General features: G+C 47.4%; 1 protein-coding gene across 1 annotated transcript in view; it reads right to left on the minus strand.

The window, feature by feature from the left end:
* Positions 1-25,181, minus strand: part of LOC135907489 (calcium-activated chloride channel regulator 1-like) — a 187,096-nt gene that overhangs the window by 20,791 nt on the left and 141,124 nt on the right. Inside the window, exons 10-12 of the mRNA XM_070541073.1 lie at positions 14,576-14,884; positions 8,563-8,781; positions 6,849-7,119 (exon numbers count right to left, since the gene is read on the minus strand). Of these exons, the coding sequence (XP_070397174.1) occupies positions 6,849-7,119; positions 8,563-8,781; positions 14,576-14,884 (799 nt within the window). The remainder of the gene's footprint in view (positions 1-6,848; positions 7,120-8,562; positions 8,782-14,575; positions 14,885-25,181) is intronic.

Genomic DNA, 25,181 nt, shown 5'->3' on the forward strand with positions numbered 1-25,181 from the left:
CGGAAGATACTTACATGGCTAGCATGTTAGTTAGAGTTCTGTTCATACGTTCTACAAGCCCATTTGTCTGAGGGTGATAAGGCGTTGAATGACGGAAATGCGAACTGCAGAGACCAAGCAATTCTTCTACGGCGTCCGCAACGAACTGACGACCGCGGTCGCTAATGATGACACGGGGGGGACCTTGTTCAAGAATAATGAATCGAAGCAATAATGTTGCAACAGGCGCAGCTGTGGAAGATGGTACGGCCGCCGTTTCCACGTAACGGGTCAGATGGTCGACACATACGATCACCCATCGGTTGTTAGATGATCGGGGAACTGGGCCCAGAAGATCGATACCCACTTGTTCAAATGGCAGGCGAGGCGATGGCACAGGTTGGAGAAGACCTGGCGGAGCGGTCATATGGCGCTTGTAGCGTTGACATTGTACGCAACTGGCAACGTAGTGCTTGACTGTGTCCCGCATTTTGGGCCAGTGGCTCCTGTGTCCGGTTCAAAGTTCTGATGAATCCTAGATGGCCATAGGTCACATCGTTATGCATGGCTCTCAGTATGTCCGTTCGCAGACTGTGCGGCACCACCAGAAGGAAGCGTGCGCCTTTAGCCGAATAATTGGTCTTGTAAAGCAGGCCGTCACGGACACAAAATCGACCGGTGGCTCCAGGACGCGATGCGGCTGCAAACAGAGGTTCTAGACTAATATCATTTTCATGCTCTGCTTTGAAAGTGATCGACTCCGGGAATGTAGAAGAAATGGGAGCAAAACAGTCATCAAAATTGTCTTCGTCACACTCCGTCGTCGTCAGAGGAAGGCGGGAGAGACAGACCGCAGCTGCGTGGCGACGCCAGGACTTGTAGGAAATAACGAAGTCGTACTCCTGCAGGTGAAGAGCCCAAGGTGCCAGTCGTCCACTCGGGTCACGCAGATTCACCAACCAGCACAACGCGTGGTGGTCAGTAATGATAGTGAACGGGCGTCCGTAGATATAGGGCCGAAATTTGTGAACAGCGAAAACAGCTGCCAAGCATTCTTGCTCGGTCACAATGTAACTGCGTTCCGCCTTCGTCAAAGAGCAACTAGCATAAGCCACAACGTGTTCAGCTCCTTGATGACGTTGCACAAGTACGGCACCGATGCTGATGCCACTGGCATCAGCGCGCACTTCTGTAGGTGCGGATCCATCGAAGTGACGAAATATGGGCCCTGACGTTAGTAGAAATTTTAGCTGGCGGAACGCCTCGTCGCAAGCCGATGTCCAGTTGAAAGGGACAGCTTTCTGGAGAAGACATGTTAGGAGGTACACCACGTCGGAATATCTTGGAACGAAGCGAGGAAAATACGAGCACAGGCCCAAGAAACTCCTCAACTCCCGCACTGACTTCGGTGCTTCGAAGGAGCTGACTGCCTCAATCTTCTGTGGATCTGGCCTCACACCGTTTTTGGCGACCAGATGCCCAAGTACTAACGTCTCGGTTTCTCCGAAATGACATTTCTTGGAATTCAGGATCAAGACGACTTGTTTCACACAATCCAGAACAAGATTGAGACGGCTCTAATGCTCACTCAATGTGTCGCCAAAAATCACCACATCATCGAGGTAGCACAAACAAATTTCCAATTTAAGTCCTCGGAAGTTAGTATCCATGAATCGTTCGAATGTTGTTGGCGCGTTACAAAGGCCGAACGGCATAACGTTAAATTCATAAAGACCATCTGGTGTCACGAAGGCCGTTTTCTCCTTATCGTCTGGGTGCATGGGTATCTGCCAATACCCCGATCGCAAATTCAGTGATGAAAAGTAGGCAGCGGAATGTAGACAATCGATGACATCATCAATTCTAGGAAGCGGATACACATCCTTTTTGGTGACCGCATTCAGTTTCCTGTAATCAGCGCAAAACCGTCACGATCCATCTTTCTTCTTTACTAAGGTTACTGTTGCTGCCCACGGACTAGAAGACTCTTGAACAACACTTTTCCGCAGCATGTCTTTCACCTGTTCAGCAATAACTGTCCTCTCTGTTGAAGAAATGAGGTGAGGCTGTTGCTGAAGGGGGTGCGCAGATCCGGTGTCAATTCTGTGGCGAGCACGAGAACGCGGGAGTGAAGCCTGCTTGTCGCCTTGTGTGAAATCGAACACAGAAAGATGTGCCCACAAAATTTGTGCGAGAGCGTGGCGCTCATGTGAGGGCAGTGCTTTGTTGATCATTCGTAGGATCTGCTCTTCAGCAATGCTTTGGTGGGGATCGCTAATCTAAGAGTGCTCCTCCTCGCTTAGAACTGAAATTGAGCTGTAAGTAATCTCGTAAAATTCAGCAAGCTTCATATCACGCCGGAGAACTGCAGGGACGCAGGAACAATTGAAAGCCCACAAGTTTGAGACGCCATTCACTACTCTCACGACAGAGTGTGGTACAAGTACATCTTTCCTTGCGCAACTCGACGTAAGTGGCTGGACTTGCGCGTCAAACGATGAAAGGTCGGCAGCAGCGAAATTGACAGGCATACGCGACAGCGACCAAGGCGGTAGCAGCAAATCGTTCGAAACAACACGATAGTTTTTCACTGGTAAGGATGTGTCGGCAAGGGCGGCGAGGAGCGCGCCATTCAAAGTAATTTCGCCTGTGCCACAGTTAAAGGATGCACCACAATCCTTAAGAAAGTCAATCCCGAGAATCACATCATGAGTGCATCGCGGTAGTACGAGAAATTCTGTTTTAAGATGTTCTCCTCCGAATGAAACACTTGCAACACAAATAACAAGAGGAACTAGGCACTCTCCACTGACACCACGAAACGTCACACCATCATTCCACGGGAACATAACTTTACGGCCCAGCCTCTCTTTGAAAGTCACACATGACGGAAACGGTAGCACCAGTATCCACTAAGGCTGTTGCAGGTATACCATCAACTAACACACGCACTTCGTTCTTCTCCATCATAATAGGCAGATGAGTATTTCGCAGAGACGCAGACTGTCCGGCGACCTTAACTCCATTGGCCGCGCCGGCTAGTTTCCAGACGGCGGTGGTGAAGTAGCACGTCGCCGTGGTGACGGCGAATTGCGTTGGCGACTGGTTGGGGGCGTCAGGCTGCGGTCTGAAGCTGGCGAGGTACTCCTTCTACTATACTGACGGAAGGTATTCCGGGGTGGCGCACCTGTGGTGTTTGCAGGGTCTGTCGGCCAACGGTCGTCATAACTGTCACGTTCAAAATTAGGCTAAGTTGGTGGTGCGCCGTACGTTGTCTGTCGGCACCAGCAACAAAAATGAGCAATGTGTCCTGAGGCGCCACAGCTGTAACACATAGGCGATGCACGACCGACGTTGTAAGCCTCGGAGTCAACCGTGGGACGCAGCGAATAATATACGCGATCTTCCGAATTCCGATTCGTGGTGGTAGCTCGACGAGTTCGTTGATCATGCGTCATGTAGTCGAGAAAGGTACGTCGGTGCAGTCTCAGCTGATCGAATCGACAGTGTGCAACGCCTGACATGACAGACAATGCGGACACAGCAGGTGCATGTTCTTGAGGTTGGTTGGAAGCGCAACCAAGCTGTTGGACATCCGCCCCTTTGGTGTGTCGTTCAAGTTCTTCGCGGACAATTTGCCTTATAGTTGCCGCAAGGTAAAATTGAAAACTGTAGTCGTTTTCGTCAGCGCTTGCCACCGTTGTGACATTTGCTAACCTGCCAAACTTTGGCGTGATACGGTGCACCTTCAAGGCCTCAAATGTGCGGCAATGCTTGATGAGGTCGGCGACCGAGGCGAGACTCCCCTTTCCGATTAAATAATTGTAAACATCCTGGGCTATGCCTTTGAGAAAGTGTCCAACCTTCTCCTCTTCGGACATTTGAGGATTGACAATCTTGCAAAGCTTCAGGATTGCCTCTATGTACGTAGTAGAGGTCTCACCTGGGACTTGAGCGAATCGCCAAAGCACTCTGTGAGGTGAGTAACGAAGCTGTCCCACGTTGTGAACGTATCTTCATGGTTCTTGAACCACACTAGCGCAGTGTCTGTGAGGAACAGAACCACACTGTCGAGCTGAGTCGTGGAGTTCCAGCCGTTGTACTTGCTCACACGCTTGTAGTGGTTGAGCCATTCCTCCACGTCCTCGCCGAATTTTCCAGAGAAAGGGCGGGGCTCCATCTGATGCATCCAGGCGCCGGTTGTTCGCACTGGAGCAGCCAGTGAAGGCTGTTGGTAGCCGCTGTGGGACATCGGGATCTCAAGTGGTGCTGGAAGCAGTCGCGCGAGGCGTCGGCTCTGGCGTGGCATTTGCTGCAGCAGCTCCGTCGTCTTGGTCGAAGTACCCAGCACCTCCACCACAAAACTGTTACGGTTAATGTTAAACCGGCTTTATTCAAGGGACGAGATTGATGGTAAAGTCAAGATGGCGTCCCGAGGCTGCACCAGCTCACGTCTTCCTCTTCTCCTCGCCCGGCTTATGCCGTAGCAATTTAATGTAAATAGAATATTTCTATACTCGCAACATCCCCGTAACAATATGCTTGCTAGTGCTAGAGCAAATATATTTTAACGCGATAGCGTTAAGGAGCTCGTGATGCATAAAAGCCGGTGTGGTCGGTGTCAGCGTTGGCCGTGAGTGATAAATACCGGGAGGCACTTCATGAATAAAAAACAACTTGCAAGATGGGCTGGGTGGGAGTCGAACCAGGGTCTCCAGAGTGTGGCACGGAGACGCTACCACTCAGCCACGAGTTCGACGCTTCAAAGCGGTACAAAAGCGACTCTAGTGAATGCGGTGTTGCCTTCGAAACAAGCCGTAGAATGTTATAATGCGGTGTATATCGGTAATTATGAACATGTAACTTACAGAAGTCACAGTTACACGAGCATCGAAGTGCGTTTCCGCGACATTTCTTGTGCGCTTTCCGCACATGCAGAGCTATCTTGCGGCAAACACAGAAGACCCCCTCCTCTCAACGTATGGCGCTGCCCTGACAGGTGGCGCGCCACGCGCGCATTGGGACTGTGCTGGGAATGGTGCGAGGCGCGTCATGGCCCGGACTCCCTCTCCCCTGACCGACACGTCGCCGTGCTCCCTCACAGGTCGCAGAATCAAGCGTCCTTCCTTTCTTTAGATCACTAGCTGTCTATCTCTCTGCTCGTGCCGATCACGACGTTTGGCTGGCGTACATGGTTTCACCCTCCAAGACACAGTGTTCTTTGGCTCGTTCCGCTTGCTCAGGCGCACGTTTCATTGCCACACCTAACGCTGCGTTGCTCGACGCTAACCGCGTGATTGGTGGATACAAAGTCCGATGCGGGGCGCTTCGTATGTGATCGCTGTGCCGTAGCGCATTGTCTTAGACCCCTTGGTGGGTCGATGGGAACGCTGTCGCGTTCCACTTCTGAAGGCGATGGTTACGCGTCCTCCAATTTTCCTTTTCCGTTCTTGTTTTTTATTCTTAGCTTCGGTATAAAATTTATACGTTGACAATGGACTACACTGAAGGTCTTTCATTTTAAAGGCATAATTCAATGATGCGCTCGAGAAAAAAAAGATGGAAATAACTAAAAGGAGTCGCGAGGAGCTAGGATGCTTTCTTTCGATACTGAGATTGCAAGGAGAAGTGGGAGAAAGCTTTGGGTAAATGTGCGGGACATCGAAATAAAAATTATTTTGCGGTGTATACGTGCTTCAACAAAGATCTGAATGTGGTACGCACCACATTCGACAAATCCTTTTTGCCACCTGCTGTTCTTATCATGCACCCTAATCTGAGTACATCAGTGTTGTTCAAATGCGTAAGCATTCATACGTTTACCCAACAAGAAAACCGCCCGCCCGTCTGTGTGCCCGCTGTGCAAAACGATCGCTTTCAAGCGAGAGCCCACAGCAGCAAGCGATTTACTTCCGCGCGGCCTGTTGCTTCGACGTGAACGAAGCGGCGAAAATGCCGCACTCACCGAGCTCTCAGCACACCTCGCACCCTGCCTGTTTCGTCGATAGCCTTCAATATGCGAACCAGCGCGTCTCTCTTCAACGCTAAGTGGCCTGAACACAGCACGCCAAGCACTCAGCAGTCGGCACTCTCTGTCGGCATCGCGGATCGCTTTCAAGATACGGTCCGCGCGGTCATGCCACATGCAGCCACCGGCGGGGTAAGCTTGGTCAATTTGCAAAATAGTTTGACGCGGATATATAAGGTGCTTAAAAGTGATATGTTTTACATTAATGATCGGAAAAGTCATCAGCGCAGCTGGCCCCGCCACGTGCAGTACGTTGCTTGCGTCGGCATCGCACCTTGAACCGCCGTGCGCAGTGGTTCGTACCTCCGCAGCGCTGCCGTTTGTACCGACCGGATCAAGCGTAACAAAATCGGCAATGAAACCTGGCTGCGGGCAGATGAGCAAGCGGCACTGCGCTTACGCATGCTTAGACAACTCCCACAGGAGTTTCTACATAATTGCTTTCTCTTTATAGCACTTCGCCCATAATAAAATGCGGCCGCCATGGCCCGGATTGAACCAACGACCTCGATCTCAGAAGCGCAAAGCCATATACTGCCCTACCGTGCCGGGTTTGCGAAATGTCAGTTTAAATGCACTATACCGCACTACTGCATTCCTTGATAATTTTGTTTAGCACAATCATTGTTGTCCAGTACTCGCTTTGATTAGTGCTGGATATTTCTAAGGACGCTGGAAGTAAGTGAATGGGCTCCTACGTGCATATGCTCCTTTCCTTTTCAGAATGCTGGTTGCACTTTACGTTTACTGAACGACATGTAATATACCATAGCCACGCTTAAAATGTGTGACACTTTCCATCGAATATAAACGGAACAAGCATTTGCCGAGATGTCCTTACCTATGCCGTTGTCACGCAGTCGGACAGGGCAACTATGTCCCTCTGTGTTAAGGACCACCGCTGTTACGGTTGCGTCCAGGACAATGTGGCCTCCTTTGCCAACACCAGCGTATATGACTGCATCTTCTGGTTCCGTGACCGGCTCATCCTCCGCCTCACACTTAGCCGCTATAGGCCAATCGTTGTCATCTCTGAATTGGGACGTGACCTCCATGGTGATAAGGACTCGACCCTTCCTTGAACACTCCACTTGAAGCGTCCATGTGCCGGGCTTAAAACGTAGATCAATCAATCAGTCAGTAAATTATGAAATCAATCAATCAATCAATTTATCAGTATGTGGAATAGGGAGAGAAAAGCATTACGGCCTTCGCTATTCGCGAACTCAATTTTCCACATGCAGCTCCTCAGCGGGAGTGCACCGTTCGGCCCTCTCGACTATTATCTAGTACACTCTAGTGGTAAGTTCATAAGTAACTCGTTTCTTGCATCGCCTTCTATTTAAAGCAAAGACCATGGGCCTATCTTGGGGCTGTGGCTGCCTGTTGCTGCTGCTAGTGCGTTATGTCCGAACAGTTCATACTCAGCGGCAGGACGCCGACGCCATTTATTAGGGCTGGCTCGCACTACTTCACCCGCACCAGCGGAAGATAAAGAGGGGAGCAGGCCTGCGTATAGGACTGCGCATGTGGGTCGTTGGCCGATGGTGCGGAGGGCAAGGAAGCCGCGACGCAAAGACTCCCGATGAGACGGGAAAGATTGCGTTGAAAGAGATGTCCTTACGTTGCGCATGTGCTCTACCATCCGGATAACCGCGCTAAAACAATCTCACCCACTTACTGGAGACCAGGTGTCCCTAACAATCGGCGCAGAAAGCCAGCTCACCTGTTCTAACTCTCATAACGCTGTTTACGTTCAAAGGTGTATTGCACTTCTAGTCAACTGGAATAACTCGTCAAGTACTCACGTAAAATGCAGAAACCGGGAGCATTACAAAAATGGTCCTACTTAAATTGAGGACGACGCAACGAGCTATAGAAAGAAGAATGATGGGTGTAACGTTAAGCGGATATGAACAGAGCAGACTGGGGGAGGGAACAAACGCGAGTTAACTACATCTCAGTGCGAATCAAGAAAAAGAAATGGGCATGGGCATGCCATGTAAGGAGAAGGGACGATAACCGGTGCTCGTAAAGGGTGACGGACAGCATTCCAAGAGAAAAGAAACGTAGCAGGGGGTGGCAGAGAGTTAGTTGGGCGGATGAGGCTAAGAAGTTTGCAGGGACAACATGGCCGCAATTAGCACAAGACCGGGGTAGTTGGAGAAGTATGGGAAGATCTTTGCCTAGCAGTGGGCGTAGCCACGCTAATGATGGTGATGACTAAGCGGTGTGTACAAGAGAGAGAGAAAAAAAGAAATAGAAGGCAGAAAAAACAGTGATAGAGATACTAAAAAAATTAGGTGCTCAGTTTAGGACAGACTTTCAAAGAGAGATGTTTAAACTGAAATGCTACTCTTATGCGGACTGGGGCATTAAAACTTCTATCGGTCCTCTTCCAGAAAGTGTAAAGAAACTTATTTATTCAAAGGGCGCAGCATCTACAGTATTTTCATAGTTGGTAGATGATGAGAAGTGGCTGGTGAAAAAAAAATGGTCGAACAAGAGTAATCCGCATATTCTATAAATCCTGGTTTCTAAGGATTAATTCATACCGTGGCAGGGCTTGGTATGGTGAGTGATTTTTCCGTGCCGTTCTCCACTTCCTCACAATTCTGACACCTCTTTCCTGTGGGATCCACCAGCCAGGCCGTGAGGGAGTAATGTTCAGCAGGGTGACGGATGATTGCAACAACCGTGTTGTTTCCCAGTCCTTCATCAAGAATAAATGTTTCTTCGACAGTTCCGTTGAAGCCTTTCGTTATGTACATAATCTGCGAAATGAAGAAATGCTTGTTCACTTATTGCACAGTGCTGTGAAAACAGATCTATTTGTCAAATAGGTGAAAAAGTTGGTGGCTAAAATCCGCTCAACAGATTGGTTTGACAGGAGCACATGCTACAGCCACCTCTGTACAAAGGGACCGGTGATGCCAGCAAGCGAGCCACAATACTATAAAGGACAAACACATGAGATAAAACATTTCTATAATAAAAGTGCACTGGTAACAGATGATGTGAGGGGTACCTGATTAAAAAAAAATATTTGTTCGGAAAGAAGTAAGTTTTCAAGGCACAATTCTCTTATAATATGATAAACTTCTGCGTTCACCTAAAATGGGTACTGTAGCTCAGTTTTTTTTGCGAAGTTGTTTGCTTACGTAATAGTAGGCGATCGATTTATTTATTCACGTGAGTGAGGCTATCTAGTCATTCCGGAAGATGTGCATATCTAGTTCTGGCGATGTCTCAAGAACACTGCCGTGGGCACTGTGTAATGCAGAGGACAACATTGGGTGCCCATTCTTTAGAAATATTACACTGTATTGTCAATCCTTGTTATCACCTGGCAAACACCTTCTCAATGTTTGCTAAGGAATTCGTAACTCGAATTCACCATCAACTTAACACCTCCCCCCTACTTCCAAGGACAAACACCTTCAAATTCAGGTTCCTTCTAAGGAGAGTTCAACTATGGAACTCTTTAGGTGGCGGTACACATTGTGTGCCACTCGATAACAATGTGTAACAAAGTGACCGCAAGAATGTGTTCAGAGGATTTATTTTGCTGTACTTGTTCCAGTCTTGATAGATCTCATTATTTATATCTTGATGTATTTCTTTCATTTTTTCGTTTATCTATACCCACTTCTGCAATAGTCGTTACGGTGCTGAAGTATGCTTAAATGTTTTAATAATAAAAGAAATAAAGAGGACTTACTGGAGTGTTCCGTGCAAGCGTTTCCATGCGTGCTACACCCAACGGAAGGAGTTCATCCACCCAACCACAGTGTGCGAAGTGCCGGTGTTATATTTGTGTTCTAGGGATTCACGTACCTAAGCCACGTATTTATTTAGTGTTATTTATTATACTTTCGGGACCAACAGTGTTGCTGTTGGGAATGCTTGTGAAGAATCAACAAGAAACGACAAAAAATACTACGCGTACCTCGTTGTGCCACATTTTAAAAATATGCAAGTGTCCCGTAGAAGGACAGAACTAAAGTCACTCGGTTAGCTCTGGCTTGCAGCAACTCAGATTATTCGATTACGTATCAATGATTATTCATTTATTATTAATATGCTTGTCACATATTATGCTCAGAGCGAGTGAGTGAGTGAGTGACGAAACTTTGTTCTGAACGCCTTCAGAAGGTTAGCCTTCCCCTGTTAGGGAGGCGTTACCGTGAGGCGGCCATGACGTCTTCGCGGCGTGTGGCGCCTCTACTTCGGCCGTGGCCGCACTATTCCCTTTGGTCGACCGCGCCTGCCCCTCCTTTGGGGTGGCAGCATCCCTCCGGTTTCGCTCGGTCGTTGCCTTTCGAGGGCCGCCGAGATCTGCTGGACGGCCTGGGTTTGGACGTCTTGGTCATAGCATCTCGTTGCGGCCTCGAGCCGCGGCGGGATCGTTGTTAGCGTTGTAGCTTCATGCGGATTCTTAGCACAGTCCCAAAGGATGTGAGCTGCAGTGGCTCTTTCCTTTCGGCACACACAACACAGATCACTTTCATAAACACTTCGACACACGTGCCTCATCAGCACCGGGGTGAATAACGACCCCGTTTGAAGTTGTCGGTAACCGCCTCCTTACGGGTCAAGCCCGGATGAGGTGGCGGCATAGTCCTTCGCTCTAGTCGGTACCATTTCACAATTTCATTGTAGGAGGTCATTTTGTCCTTGGTTTCCCACCACCACGACGGGTCGGCTGTAGTAGCAGCGGCACAGTTGGTTAGTCCTCGTGCCGCCGCGTTCGCCGTCTCGTTGTGGTTAGCGTTGCCGCGATCCGACACATAACTGCCCATGTGGGCCGGAAACCACTTTATCACCACACACCGACTTTCACTCGCGAGATCGACCACGCGCAACACACGCGCGGCTTCACCACACACCCTTGCTCTGGCGTAATTTTTCACTGCCGTCCTAGAATCACAGAGCACAGTCGTGCACTCGGGGTCGGCGATGGCCAAAGCAATGGCCACCTCCTCGGCTTGATGCGCCCCTCGAGTCCGCACACTCGCGCTGTTCTAGTTGCACCGGTCGATGCCCCGATGACTGCAGCGGCGAATGCCTTTCTGTCATGTGGATACTCTGCCGCGTCCACAAACACGGCACCCCTGTCTTTGGCATGGAGATCGATGAGCGCCTTGGCCCTCGCCGCACGCCGCTCTTTGTGGAACTCAGGGTTCATATTTCTTGGTCCCGGACATACCCGTACCCGTCTACTAATTGCGTCCGGTACAGGCACCTCTGTATTTTCGTGTCCCATTTCCTTTGGTCCCAGGCCTAGGTCACGCAGCACTTGTCTGCCCGTTCTTGTTTCTGATAGCCGCGCGAACTGAGCGGTCCTCTGCGCCTCGGCGATTTCCTCCAGGGTGTTATGCACTCCCAAGGCCAGGAACTTGTCAGTGCTTGTGCAGTCGAGAAGTCCGAGTGGGGCCTTGTACGCTTTGCGTATGAGCGCATTGATCTTAGTGCGTTCGCACTGCCTCCAGTTGTGGAAAGCAGCAACGTATCTAATGTGGCTTATAGCGAAGGATTCCACTAGCCGGGTGAGGCTTTTTTCCTTCATGCCTGCTGTTCTGTGTGACACCCTCTTAATGAGGCGGATGGCCGTGGTGACTTTGGCCGCCACACGGTTGACCTTCTCGCCGTTGACTCGTTTGCGCTCAATCAGCATCCCCAGCACTCGGATCTTCTCGACAGCCGGGATCATGTGACCACCGCTCGTCTTGATCTTTATTGTGTCTTGCTCTCTCGCAGGCTCGTTGCCTTTCGTCTTCCTAGCTGTCCTTTTCGGAGGAACCACCAACTTAGACTTGCTTGGGGAGCAGACGAGCCCAGACCCGTCCAGCTGCTCCTCGATAGCGTCAACCGCCTCTTGCAATGTATTCTCGATGTGTCCGTCGCTTCCTCCTGGGACCCAGAGCGTTATGTCGTCAGCATAGATGGTGTGTCGGACCCGCGCGACTCGTGAGAGGCGCTCGGCCACCCCTATCATTACAAGGTTGAAAAGCAATGGCGAGATGAGTGAGCCCTGGGGGGTCCCGACACTGCCGAGCTTCTTCTTTTGGAGCCGCAGGTCACCGGCGATGATTTCAGTAGTCCGCTCCGTCAAAACATCCTTGATGTACGCATAAGTTCTCTTGCCCATGTTTAGCCGTGACACCTGGGCCAGAATCGCAGAGTGTCTTACTTTGTCAAAAGCGCTCTGCAGGCCCAAACCCAAGATGGCTCGCTTGTCTTTCGTGTTGGCAGTGTCATCGAGGATGTCATTTTTCAGTTGTATCATGGCGTCCTGAGTTCCGAGCTTGTTTCGGAACCCGATAATGGTGTTTGGGTAGAGCCCCGAATCTTCCAGGTACCTCTGCCACCTGTTCATGAGTACATACTCCAATGCTTTGCCCACACAGGACGTAAGCGAGATCGGCCGGAGGTTCTCAATGTTGGGTGGCTTGCCCGGCTTGGGAATCAAGATGGTCTTGGCTGCTTTCCACTGCCGAGGTAATGATCCGGCTCGCCAGCAAGTGTTGAAGTATGCCGTGAGGTTCTCTACCGCCGCTTCGTTAAGATTTTTCAGCGCTCTGTTCGTAACGCGGTCGGGACCAGCGGCGGAGTTGCTGTTGAGATCGTGCAGGGCAACCCGTACTTCCCATACTTCAATGTCTCGATCTAGCCACTCGTTTGCTTCGCCTAGTTAGTCCGGGTGCGTGTCTGTGGGAGTGACCGGGAGGTACTTGTCGTCGAGGCGTTTCTTCACTTCGTCTTCCCCGCGCTCGGTCAGTGCCCTGTGGATGATCTTGGCCAAGTTGTGGTGCTGGTGAGACTTGGTCGTGGTCGCATCCAAAAGATGCCTCAGCATACTCCACGTCTTGCCGCAGTGCATCTGGCCGTCCGCTGCGTTACAAACCTCATTCCATTGCCGTGTGCATAGCACTCGGCTGTGGGACTCGATCTCGCGGTTGAGTTCGGCGACCTTCTTGCGTAGCTTTCTGTTTGTCCTCTGCGTCTTCCACCTTGACAGGATGGACTGCTTGGCTTTGATGAGGTGGGCGAGGCGGCTGTCGACCCTGTGGACGCGCTCGTCCGTCTCGACTTCCTTGGTGGCCTTTTCTACCTTGTTTACAATCTCGGTGGACCACTTCTCAATGTCCGTAATTTCGGTTTGCTCCTCGGGTAACAATCCTCGAAACACGTCCCAGTCAGTAAATCTATGTTTCCGAAGGCTTCTGCCAACTTCGTCGGTACCACCGAGCGGGACAGCGACCTCCACAATGTAATGGTCACTTCCCAATTCGTGGCCCGTGTTGCGCCATTTGAAGTCCGCCATACCACCGCCATTACTCCTGACGAAAGTGAGATCGGGTGTTGTGTCTCGGGTGATCGAGTTGCCGATTCTCTTAGGGTATGCTGGGTCGGTAATTAGATTTAGTCCCAAGTCGGTAGCATCTTGCATTAGGTCCCTGCCCTTTGCCAATGCTTTGGGGTAACACCAGGCTTGATTCGGCGCGTTGAAGTCCCCGCAGATTACCAACCTGTTGTCGGGCCCCGCGACGTTGCACGCTTTGTGTAACAGTGCTTTGCATTTCTGCTTTCCGTGTGAAGGGCTACTGTACACGTTTACCAGAAAAGAGCTTTCCTTCTGCTTTTTCCCGGTAACCACCTCTACCATGGTGTGCTCAATTGGGCTTTTGCTCAATAACTCGTGCTCGACGTACGTGATGCCTTTTCTCACCAAGGTGCAAACTCCCCTGCCGCTACTGCCGGCCGCGGTCGGAAGCTTGGTGGGCTGGCGTGGGACCGGTAACCTGAGAGCTTTACTTTCTCAATGAGGGTCTCTTGCAACATGATAAGAGTGAAAGAGTGAAAGTATTATTGATAAAGCAGTCGGCCATACTGAATAGCTGTCGATCTAGCGTTCCGGTCCACGAAACATGCTACATACACGTTTTTTCAAAGCGCAAAATAAAGCAAAAAAAGAAAAATACGAAAACTTGGAGAGGAAGTAAATGACCACCTGGGTAATATATATAAAGCAGACAAAATTGTTGTGTTACCCACCTATTTGCATTACACGCTAATTTGAGAGTAGGGCTTTGGGAAAACGTTCCTAAGCATAGTACCTGCTTCACGTAAATATTGGGCTAATATAAGATATTTTCCTTTGAGAATAACCGTCGCTATTTACAGAATAGCGATATTTGTTTTCTGTCCAGTTTAGGAATTCTAACTTTTAACATGCTTCGCTTATTGCTAAAGGCACCAATTATTACCAATATTGAAAACATGGGAAGTCATATATGAGTTTTCGTAGAGTGACTGGAATTTCGCTTTCTCTCCTCAATGCCATAAAGATAGGTGAAATGGGTCGAGTAATTGTTTCAAAAGTGCATTTTACGTGCATTTGAATAGGTAAATCGAGGATGACTCCAAGCTAAACTTTTCTGTAAGTTCCCCAATGCGCTATATCGCACTTTTTGGTGGTGAGAATAACCAGGATGTTAAATAGATGCAGAAACTCTTGCTGCCTCTCGGAATACTCTTAGTTGAACGCTGCCAATCTGTACTTACGTACATAGGTTCCTTTGAGCGCTCGGCCCAGGTGAGATGATCCTTAAAGATATTCCTAATGTCGAATCTGGGATCGTATCCATCCTTTGGAAAGCACTCGCCGTCAGCAGACTGGGAGATGGCCAAGCTTGTAGCTTTAGTGAGGTTCTTGAGCTCGTTTGTCGCCTTACGATGAGATCTTTCTGCATCTTCTTTGAATGCTGCTATTTGTGGTGCCAATTCATAGAGATTGGGCAGCGTAGAACCCTGGCCAGAAACCAGTGGTTCAGTGGCATTACCTTTTGCAGTTTCACTGGTCGTAATGCGCCCCTGAAAGCGATAGGTACCACAAGAAGTAAACTTTATGACTGAGCTCTTCTCTGCGCTTCATATGACGTGAGCAGACGCTGGTGGCGAGCAATCAATGAACACATCCGCTCCTATGTTTGCATATCGAATGAAATTACTGCAATAATATTAGCATTAAACAGTGGCGTACGAAATACCATCCCGTGCCTTGGAGCAGCAGCTGAAAATTACTCGAACCTATATTTTTTACAAACCCCACAAATGTTCTTAACCACAGCTTACTCTTTGTAATTTCACAAACCCGGTTTCACTGTTTATAGTGTTGTGAAAACGATTACGAACTTCCACGCATAAAATGACAGAATTACATGAATAATATTCGCTTCTCAGTTGCAACCCTTATTTTCGACAGAAATTATGCGGGAACATGAACCTTGTCCAAGCAGTTGGCGCTGTCATCCCACCGTCGTGCTTTCGCGGTACCGACGACGGCGCATGCGTCCTTCGCGCAAGGTTAAACCTTCGTGTGCTTGTGCGCATTGTCAGAATTGCGGCCATTATGCGCATTGCTTTCCGGCACGTAACGTTGACACGACACGGTCTCATCTCTTGCCGCTTCGAGGTGTGACGCTTGAAAGCTGCTGTCGCCATTGCTCATCACGACAGCGCTGTGAATCGCCTAGTTGATAAATACCAGGTTTATAAATAGCGCTCATTCTTCCGTTGCTGATCTGGTAGTGCAGAACTTCATATTATGCCAATATATACGCGTTTCACTCAGAAAATTTGCTTTTTTCTTTACAAAATAGCAACGCATTTTGCCGATGTGTATATTGCAATTTCGGTCAATGGGTGTGTGGACTACATCAGGCAGTTTGTCTTTAGCCTTCTGCCCGCAATGCCAGTGAATGGTGCACACATTGATGCATCCAAAGCTGATGCATGTTCGATCTGTAAAGGACCAGCTGCTTTGGGTGCCATGGCGCACAGCGCGCTTATCGCTGAAACAGCGTTCGAGGAGCTTTCAATTTTTTTGTTTTGCTTTCAATGTTTCATGAGCAAAACTGCGTATTTTTAAGTGACTGCGTTTATTTGGCTATTTCGCTCATTTTTGTGGTAGTAAGCGGTGTTCCGTGGTGGGACTTTCAAAGCCGATACAAAGATTCCGATGGAAGCGCGATGTGTTATCGCGCAAGCAAATTGCAGGATGCGTTCGTAGGCAAAGGCAAACCAGTGTTGCTCGTCGAGGCGTACATAAATTCGCATAACTGATTTGCGCTTGCGCTCATGCCGCTGTAGTCGAGGCACATGTGAACGGTCGGCTTATATGCATAGCGGTCTCTTTTACACCCTTACAGATGTACTGGTAAATGGGTCTGCTTTTTGTGAAGTTATGCATTCGAAAAGCAAAGGCTTCCTGAATACTATGACTGCAGCAAATGAATGCTTTCAAGCGCCTCTTCTTCAGAAAAAAAGGCGAAAAAAATTTCAGCTGTGCTAATAATTCCCTTTTCAAAATGTTTTCTACCGAACAATCCACCGTCCCTTCGAGAATAACTGGGTAAGCGAGAAACCACGCAACGACATACAGCTAATGACACCACCAAGGAATTTCTGTGCAATCTGCCCGAAATGCCGCGATCTTGTTATGCAAAAGAAGGGTGAGGCGTGAAGACAGGACACAAGAGTAGAGAAGTGTTGTCCACTTCTCTACTGTTGTTTCCTGTCTTCACGCCTCACTTTTTTTGCACAATGAATCCTTACCAACTAGCTCAGCTTTCTGTTGTGCCAAGATCTTGTTTGTGCATATTCGGGCCCTTTTCAAATTTTAACAGGTAAGATGTACTTCACTGAACAATAAATTATCCACAGATGATACGTTTGCGAACATTTGAGAACCGGAGAGCACAAAGAGTATCTTCGCCTCTTATTTGCCCGACTGAATGAACACGGCCTGATCCTAAAGACCAAGAAATGCATTTTCGGAATTAGAGCCTGGGATTTACTCGGCCATCGCATTTCACGCCAAGGCATCAAGCCACCGGAATTACAGCTGCGGGAAATGGAGCCCTTCCCTTGTCCAACCTCCTTCCGAAAGTCGCGCGAATTTCTCGGGCTCATAAATTTTCACAGGAACTTCATACCATCCTGTGGGCAAGTTCTTCGACCGCTTACCGACCTGCTGCCTTGCGACTCTTCGAAACCGCCTACCATCCACTGCTCCTAGGAGCATGAACAGTTCTTCCAGCAAGCGAAAATGCAGTTGGGGAATACAATGTTGCTGATTCATCCGTTACTCGACGCGCCACTCTCCTTATGGTAGACAGGTCGACCATTTCAGTGGGTGCAGTACTGCAGCAGCACGAGAGCACTGACTGACAGCTCGCGACAGCACTTTGGCGAGGGAGATGTTGGTCATCTATTGCGGTGTCACACATTTTTGTTCTTTTTCTTGAATATCGGATTTTCTCCGGTGGGTGGCCTCTTCCATTTTATGAACGTTTTTGTGCTCGGACTACGTCGCCGCCTTTCTGGCCCTAACGACAAGCCTAGCCCGGCGTAGCGCCCATTGGCGTCACCGAGTGTAGCTGGAGCAAGAATTCTGAGATCTCAGTATCTATGCAGATGACAGTTGAAGGGGAGGATCTTCGTCCTGAAGAATTTTCAGCAGAATTTGGATGGCAGTCGACAGTTTCGAAGCGTATGTCCGCCAAGGCGGACTCTGCCTGCCGGCCTTGCGGCGGCTTATGGGGGAATAGGCGTAACGCCGGCGCCTCATTCAGAACTCAGGAATATGGAGATAAGCTCAAGAGCAAAATAATCAGGGCGTCACGGATGCCTCCAATGCCCAAGGAACATGCCAAAATTATCATACGGTCCCGCGGAGGGCTGAATATTGCCAAGACTGGACCGACCGTGATCGGCAAGGTGATCGTGGAAGCGGCGGGTCTTACCCATACGCAGATAAGCTCGGACATCATTTGTCCTAACATACTACAAAACATTCTGGCGGCCAGCACGCCCAACCCAGACAACGCTTCAAAATACACACGAATCAGGGCAATTCATGTGGCTGGAAGAATGTTTGAAGTCAGTGCATCCGAGGCGGCCCCCCACACCACGTGTAAAAGGGTAATCAGACACATCGACCTCAACGACAGTCCATCGGACCTGGAACGTAACATCGTCAACGAGAGAAACCCGCTGGCCTTGGCGGTCAAGAGAATTAAGAACACAGGCACAATAATCATTGCTTTCGACGGACTCAAGGTTCCGAACTTCGTACGCTATGGGCCAGTCCTTGTGAAATGCTTTCTTTATCGCAAACAAGTTGATATTTGCGACGCGTGCGGCAAACTCGACCATCGTGCCGACGTTTGCCCGACTCCCGAAGAGTCCATCTGCAGAGGATGTGGGGCAGTCAACCCGGACGATCAACACCAATGCACGCCAAAGTATGGGTTCTGCGGGAGCCCACACCCTACGGCGGACAAAACGTGCGAGGAGAGATTCCAGATCCCGTACATCGTCAGAAGGAGGCGATGGGAGAGTGCGACGGTGGAAGCTTCAACAAGTGGGGTTTGGTCAACACCACATAGCGGCGACATCAATAATCACTTCGAGCAACTTCCACCACAAGAGCCTGGGGGCGCTCCCGATCCAGGGCACGCTCTGGCTCCAGAGGGAGCCCACGGAGTCGCTCTCGATCCAGAGGGCGCTCTTGTTCCAGAACCAGGACCAGATCACGCTCCAGGGGTCGCTCCGGATCCCGGCGCCGAGGCAGTCAAGTTCGGTTCAGGTCCTGCTCGAGGTCCTGCTCCAGGGATCGCCGACCCGAGTGCTACCCAACCTGGGCGGACCGAGTTCAAGGAACGCCGGAAAAAGGTAACGCGGGGCTCACCGCCAGAGCATGATAGAGGTAACAACAGACTAGCACAACTTGAGCGCGAAAACGAGATGATGAACACGATAGCTCGACTGATGACAGAAATTGCCGAAATTAAGAAGGGCAGTCAACCCGTCATGGCTGACAAGCAGCCAGCCACTCCCCAGCCAACGGAAGTCCCCATGGTTGAGAAGAGCGATACGGATAAGCAACCGGCAGCTCCTCAGCCAATGGAAGACCCCATGGTTGAGATGATTGATACAGCGAGGCCCGCTAAGAAGTAAGTAAGTTTATTTTCCAGGTTGAACTGGAGGATTTTCTGGCAAAAAGCTGCATGAGCAGCTTGACTATGTCCAGAAAAATCCCTTCTAGCAGTAGCACACGAGTGGTACAGAAATCAGACACACATACAATAGTTACAGTATATAAAGAGAAAACATGCACCAGTTATACATACAGAGTGTATCAATCTATTGCAAAAAAAATTAATCAATAAAATCGAAATAGAGACGCTCAAATGGTTATACAAATGTTTAGAGTGAAATAGGAATAATCAAGCAAAACATAAAGAACATAAAATCACATTTCAACAAAATATTTTCGCAGCTCAGCTTTAGTATATCCTATTGTGTGTTTATATGTGTTAAGAACATGGGGCAGGTTGTAAGACAACATTTGTAATTTATAGTTAGTACGAAAACGTGGTATATTCCAAGCATTATTATTTCTTGTGTGTATGTTAGTATGATGCATGTCCAGAGAAGCTAGACTCGAATAAAAATCGGCAATGGATGCCGTCGAAAAATACATTTTTTGTAACAACTTAAAGTGATACAAATGGTTGACCCGGACAATGTTATGTGTTTCAAAAGCATACTTGGAGGTAGTTGTATTGTCAATATTGGCGATTAATCGAACAATTTTCTTTTGTAGTACGAGAATCTTATTTATGTTAGTTTTGGTCATTGTGGCCCGTACTAAATTGCAGTAGTTAACGTGAGAAAAGAAAAGTGCGTAATAAACTTGTAATTTACATTTTAAAGGTAAAGTTTCACGACATCGCGATAGAACCCCGCAGACGGAAGAGAGTTTCTTGCTCACAAAGTCAGTATGGGCATCCCAGTTTAAATAGCAGGAAAAATGTACTCCAAGTATTTTGTGCACTTCAACTATTTCTATCTGGTGATCTTCAAAGTGAAGCATGCAGTGCGGGAATATCGGTTTGTTTCTTGCGCGAAATATTATAGCCTTGGACTTTGTAGGATTAATTCTTAATTTATTCATCCTTGACCACTTAGACAATTTAATCAGTAGGTCATTACATTTCACCATTAAATCATCAAGGTTAGGGCCTGAAAGAAGTAGTGTGCTATCATCCGCGTATATTACAAAATAAACGGAAGTATCTATGCTTACAATATCATTTATGTACGTATTGAATAAAAGGGGTCCTGAGATGCTCCCTTGTGGGACACCACAACTGATAGGCAAAAGAGATGAAAATTCATTATCTAAAGACACCGACTGGCTTCTGTTTTCGAGATATCCTTCAAGCAATGTGAGTGGTCTACCACGGATCCCGTACATGTTAAGTTTGTTAATAAGAATTGTGTGATTTAAGCAGTCAAAAGCTTTGCTAAAATCGAAGAAAATGCCCCCCGTATACAAATTCTTATTAATATTATTCAAAATTATTTCCTTCATTGTTAATAACGCTGTTTCTGTAGATTTACCAGTTCTGAAACCAAATTGTGACTCAGATATTACTTTATGTTTGTCAAAAAACTTACTTAGTCTTGAAGAAATGACTTTTTCCAGACCTTTGGAAAACACAGGGAGTACTGAAATCGGTCTATAATTTGTTGGTACGTTTTGGTCGCCCCCTTTAAAGATTACTGATACTTTTGCAGTTTTCCTTGCGTTGGGAAAAACTCCGCACTCAAATGCAAGATTGTAGATATGTGAAATCAAGGGACAAATTATGGGTAGCACATATTTCAATGGTTTCATCTGCATACTGTTGATATCTAAGGCTTTACTGTTACTAAGTCCCATGTACACGTTATAAACATCATTTGCATCAGTAGGCTCGAGAAATATAGTGGCTCTAAGCTGGCTAGGATAAGTGGTGATTGTATTGTCACTGAGGTCTTGAGATGAAACGTTATAAAGAAAATGCTTGTTAAAGTATTCTGCCAGTGCCCTCCCTTTTATTTTGTTGCCATTTACTAGCATAGATTTTGTGACAGAGTTATTCGCACGGCGACCTAGGACATTGTTTAAAACTTTCCACGCAATATCTGGTCTCCTTGAATTGACGTTACAAAAGAGCTCCTGATAATATGATGTCTTCGCTTTCCGTAGCTCACAGTTTAATCGGTTTCTGAACTTTTTAAAGTGAAGGAGCGTATCCTCTGCACGTGTTCGAAGGAACGTTTGATAGAGACGATTTTTGTCCTTTATCATTTTGAAAAGCTCTTTTGTTATTCATGGTTTTCTTATCTTTTTCGTATTTTTCGTGTACGTTTCAAGCGGAAAGTGCTTGGAATAGAAACGATGGAAATGGAGAAAAAAAAAACGTCGTACGCATCATTGACATCACTTTTCTGAAGCACACAGGACCAGTCGAAGTTCATAATGTCATGCTTAAACGCTTCCAAGGAGCCATCAGTTATGCGCTGCACAGTAACAGGTTCTTTAACAGTATTTCGCTTAGCATGCTCATGCCGAAAAACGACGAACACCGGACAGTGATCGCTCACGTCAGAAGCGATTGTACCAGCAGAGAGCACACTCGTTTCAATGTTCGTAATTATTAGATCTAGCGCCGACACAGTAGCGCATGTGACACGTGTTGTTGTTTCTATTAAGTTGACAAAACCACAGGAGAGAATCTTCATGTTGAAATCATGTACAGTAGCGTTATGGTCTAGAATATTAATAATAAAATCACCGCTGCACAAAAGGAACATTTGTTTAGTGACGCATATTCTAGAATCTGGTCACAATTATCCCTAAAATGTTTCACGTTACCATTTGGGGGGCGGTATACCACTGAAATGATTTGATTTAGATTTTGTATTGTTAGAACTTCATAATCATCGGTAACGTCACTAAGGTTAGGCAGAATGTGGCACCTTTTGCACGCGAGAGTATAGATAGCAACACCGCCACCGCGTTTGTTAAATCTGTTTAGGACAAACATTTCGTAACCAGGCAGCTGTAGCATCTTGCTATCAGACTGATACCACGTTTCGGTGAGCATAAAAACCGTAATTTCGAAAGATAATTGTTTTAGAAGTAGAACGATTTCGTCTTGCTTGTTGCCTACCGAGCGGGCGTTAAGTTGCAAAGCGGTTTCACAGTTTGGGTCTATTATCTTCACCTCTTGTGGTAGGGCTAATTCGTGATAAGTCATTTTTGTTTGTTTGTTTTATGATCAAAGAGCAGAACGACGACAGATTTCAATTGCCAGGTGAGCTATGATGATCGCCTATTACTGGTTCTGCAAGACTGCTTTCCAGCGAGAAGAGCTTGACAAGGTCTCTCTCGCTGGCTATTGGCACAACCGCTGAGCCATCGGATTGCCTCATGAAAATCTTTCCATTCTGTGACCACACAGACTTTTTTTTAACAGCGAAAGCAAGCAGTTTCTTTTGTGCTGGGCAGAGGTGCTCATTGACGTATACAGGATCAGAATTTTCCAGTCCAATGTCAGCGTTTTTCAGCCTCATCTTCTTCGTTTTCTGCAGGACAGTATCACGTTTGGCTCGAGACCGGAACTGAATGATAATATTTGACTTATCTGCTTTTCTTGTTGGTACCCGATGACAAGACTCAATGTCACATTCTTGAATTGACTCACTGATTGCATTTCCTATCTTTGAGACGATGTGAACCATAGATTCGCTGTCACTTTTGACGATTCCTTGTATTTCAAGGTTCGCCCTTCTTGAATATTGCTCGGACAGAACAAGTCGCTTGTCCAAATCGAGCACCTTCCTTTCCAGACTGGTCTGCATTGATCGAAGCGTCTCATTTTCAGCAACAAGGTTGTTGCTTTTAGCGATTTCCACGTTTAGTTTTTCCTCAAGCTCTTTAATGGAGTCATGTGCAAACTCGAGGCTTTTAACTAAGCCCTGCTTTTCACTCTTTAGTTCTCGAATCTCATTTCGCATTTCCCGCTCTATCTTTTCATGAAATACCTTGATTTCAGCTTTGGTTTCTTCTTTGAACTTGGTGAAATCAGCTTTGAAATCCTCTTTCATTCTTGCCACTTCCTTGCCAGTCATTTTAGAACTTGTGTCCTCTCCCCCACAGCCAAAGAAACACACTCAATAAGTTGGTGAACAAAATAGCAAAAGTTGGCGAAACACTTGGCAGCAGCGACAAGCGACTAATAGCAATCCGTATGATTAATGTGTTCTTTGCACTAACCTGCGACGAAGGCAAGACGAGATTAGGTTGCTTCCGACGCGCTCGTCGCCACTGCCAAATTCTGTCAGATGTGAGAGCTTGGTACTATGTCGGATGCTGACATAGTACCAAGCTCTCACATTATGGTCAGGAGGGATCGTGGCTCAAGAGGGGGTGGCGTAGCAATTATCTTAAAAAAGGGAATAGACTTCACTATTGTTCCTCACGAGACGAGCGTAGAAATGGTCTGGATTCTTGTTCATTTGTGTGAATGCAGCCTACTAGTCGGTGTAGTCTACAGGCCTCCTAGTTCCGATGTTTCGTTGCTCCAGTCACTGCATGAATTTCTTCAAATAAACACAAAACGCTACAACAAGATTATAATGTGCGGCGATTTTATTCTGCCCACAATAAACTGGGAACAACTGAGCTCACTACCGCCTTGCGCACAGTCTGAAATGATGCTTGAAACTGCGTACTGCTTTAATCTCGCACAGCTTGTGCAGATACCGACACGTGTCACTTCCAGTTCCAGCACCACACTTGACCTTGCTTTTGTTTCTCAAGCCATTCTTGAAAAGGGCCCTTCCGTGGAAGTTTTACCCGGAATATCCGATCACAAGATTATCCTCTTAAAATGCAACTTTGCGTTAGCACGATCGCGCGAACCTATGAAAGAATTCTTAGATTTCACTAACGCCGAAGACGAAAGCATTCTCGACTACTTAGAACAAGATTTTGACACTTTTTCTCAAAAACAAACACAAGGTTTCCTAGGCGTCAATGAGCTGTGGCTGCACTTTAAGAGCGCCGTGCACGAATGCATCAAAAAGTACGTTCCTAAAAATCGGAAGAAAGTCAACCGAAAAAACCCGTGGATTACTCGTAATATCCTGCACTTAAAGCGTCGATTAAAACGTTTAACATGCTGTCGGTCAAGCCACTCTGTTTTGGCGTCCCTCCGAGCAGATCTTAGATCCGAATTAAAATTAAGTAAATACCATTTCTTTATTGTCAGAATGCACAACTTTTTAAAAAGCAACCCAAGGAAGTTTTGGATGCATATATCGAAGCGGAACAGTCTTGTAGACAAGATAAAACTGAATGATGTCGAAGTTACCGACACTCAGCGCATTGCGGAAGCTTTTAACACGTTTTTTTCGTCAGTATTTTTACGTGAACCCACCCAGAAAGATGAGACTCATGGCGTTGGTCTCAAGCTTCCAGATCTTGTCATATCTGAGGAAGGCATATTTTCGTCACTGCTAAACTTAGATCCAAAAAAATCTGCAGGTCCTGACGACATACCTTACGCTTTTCTTAATCGGTACGCCGAATGGTCCGCGAAATACCTGTTCATAATATTTAACGTAAGTTTAAACGAAGGGGAGCTGCCTAACGACTGGAAAGTCGCCAAAGTAGTCCCAGTCCACAAAAAGGGAGACAAGCTTAATGTAGAAAATTACAGACCTATCTCCCTACTCTGCACCGCTTCTAAAGTTATGGAACACTTTATTTGTAAGCGTTTAAGCTCCTTTTTAGAAAATAATGACTTCTTTAGTGAGAGTCAGCACGGATTCAGGCGTGGCTTTTCTACCACTACGCAGTTACTTCATATGACCAACGAAATACTGGCAATCTTGGATCAAAGTGGGCAGGTAGACATTCTTTTTTTAGATTTCGAGAACGCCTTCGATCGGGTTTCACACAAAAAAATGATGATACAGCTAAACAGCATCATACGCAACGAACAAATTTTGCGTTGGCTTGATGCGTACTTGACGCATCGAAAACAATTTGTCAGCATAGGTCCTTCGAATTCATCGCTCGCCTCTGTACTTTCGGGCGTTCCACAGGGCTCGGTTTTAGGGCCACTTCTTTTTCTTATCTACCTAAATGACCTGGCTTGCAAATTTCCCGTGCGGTGTCGCTTTTTTGTGGACGATTGTATTGTTTACTCGAGCATTCAATTTGTGGATGACCAATCTAGCTTTACTGACTATCTAATAGCAATAC

This window comes from Dermacentor albipictus, chromosome 6 (assembly GCF_038994185.2).
Source record: "Dermacentor albipictus isolate Rhodes 1998 colony chromosome 6, USDA_Dalb.pri_finalv2, whole genome shotgun sequence".
NCBI lineage: Eukaryota > Metazoa > Arthropoda > Arachnida > Ixodida > Ixodidae > Dermacentor > Dermacentor albipictus.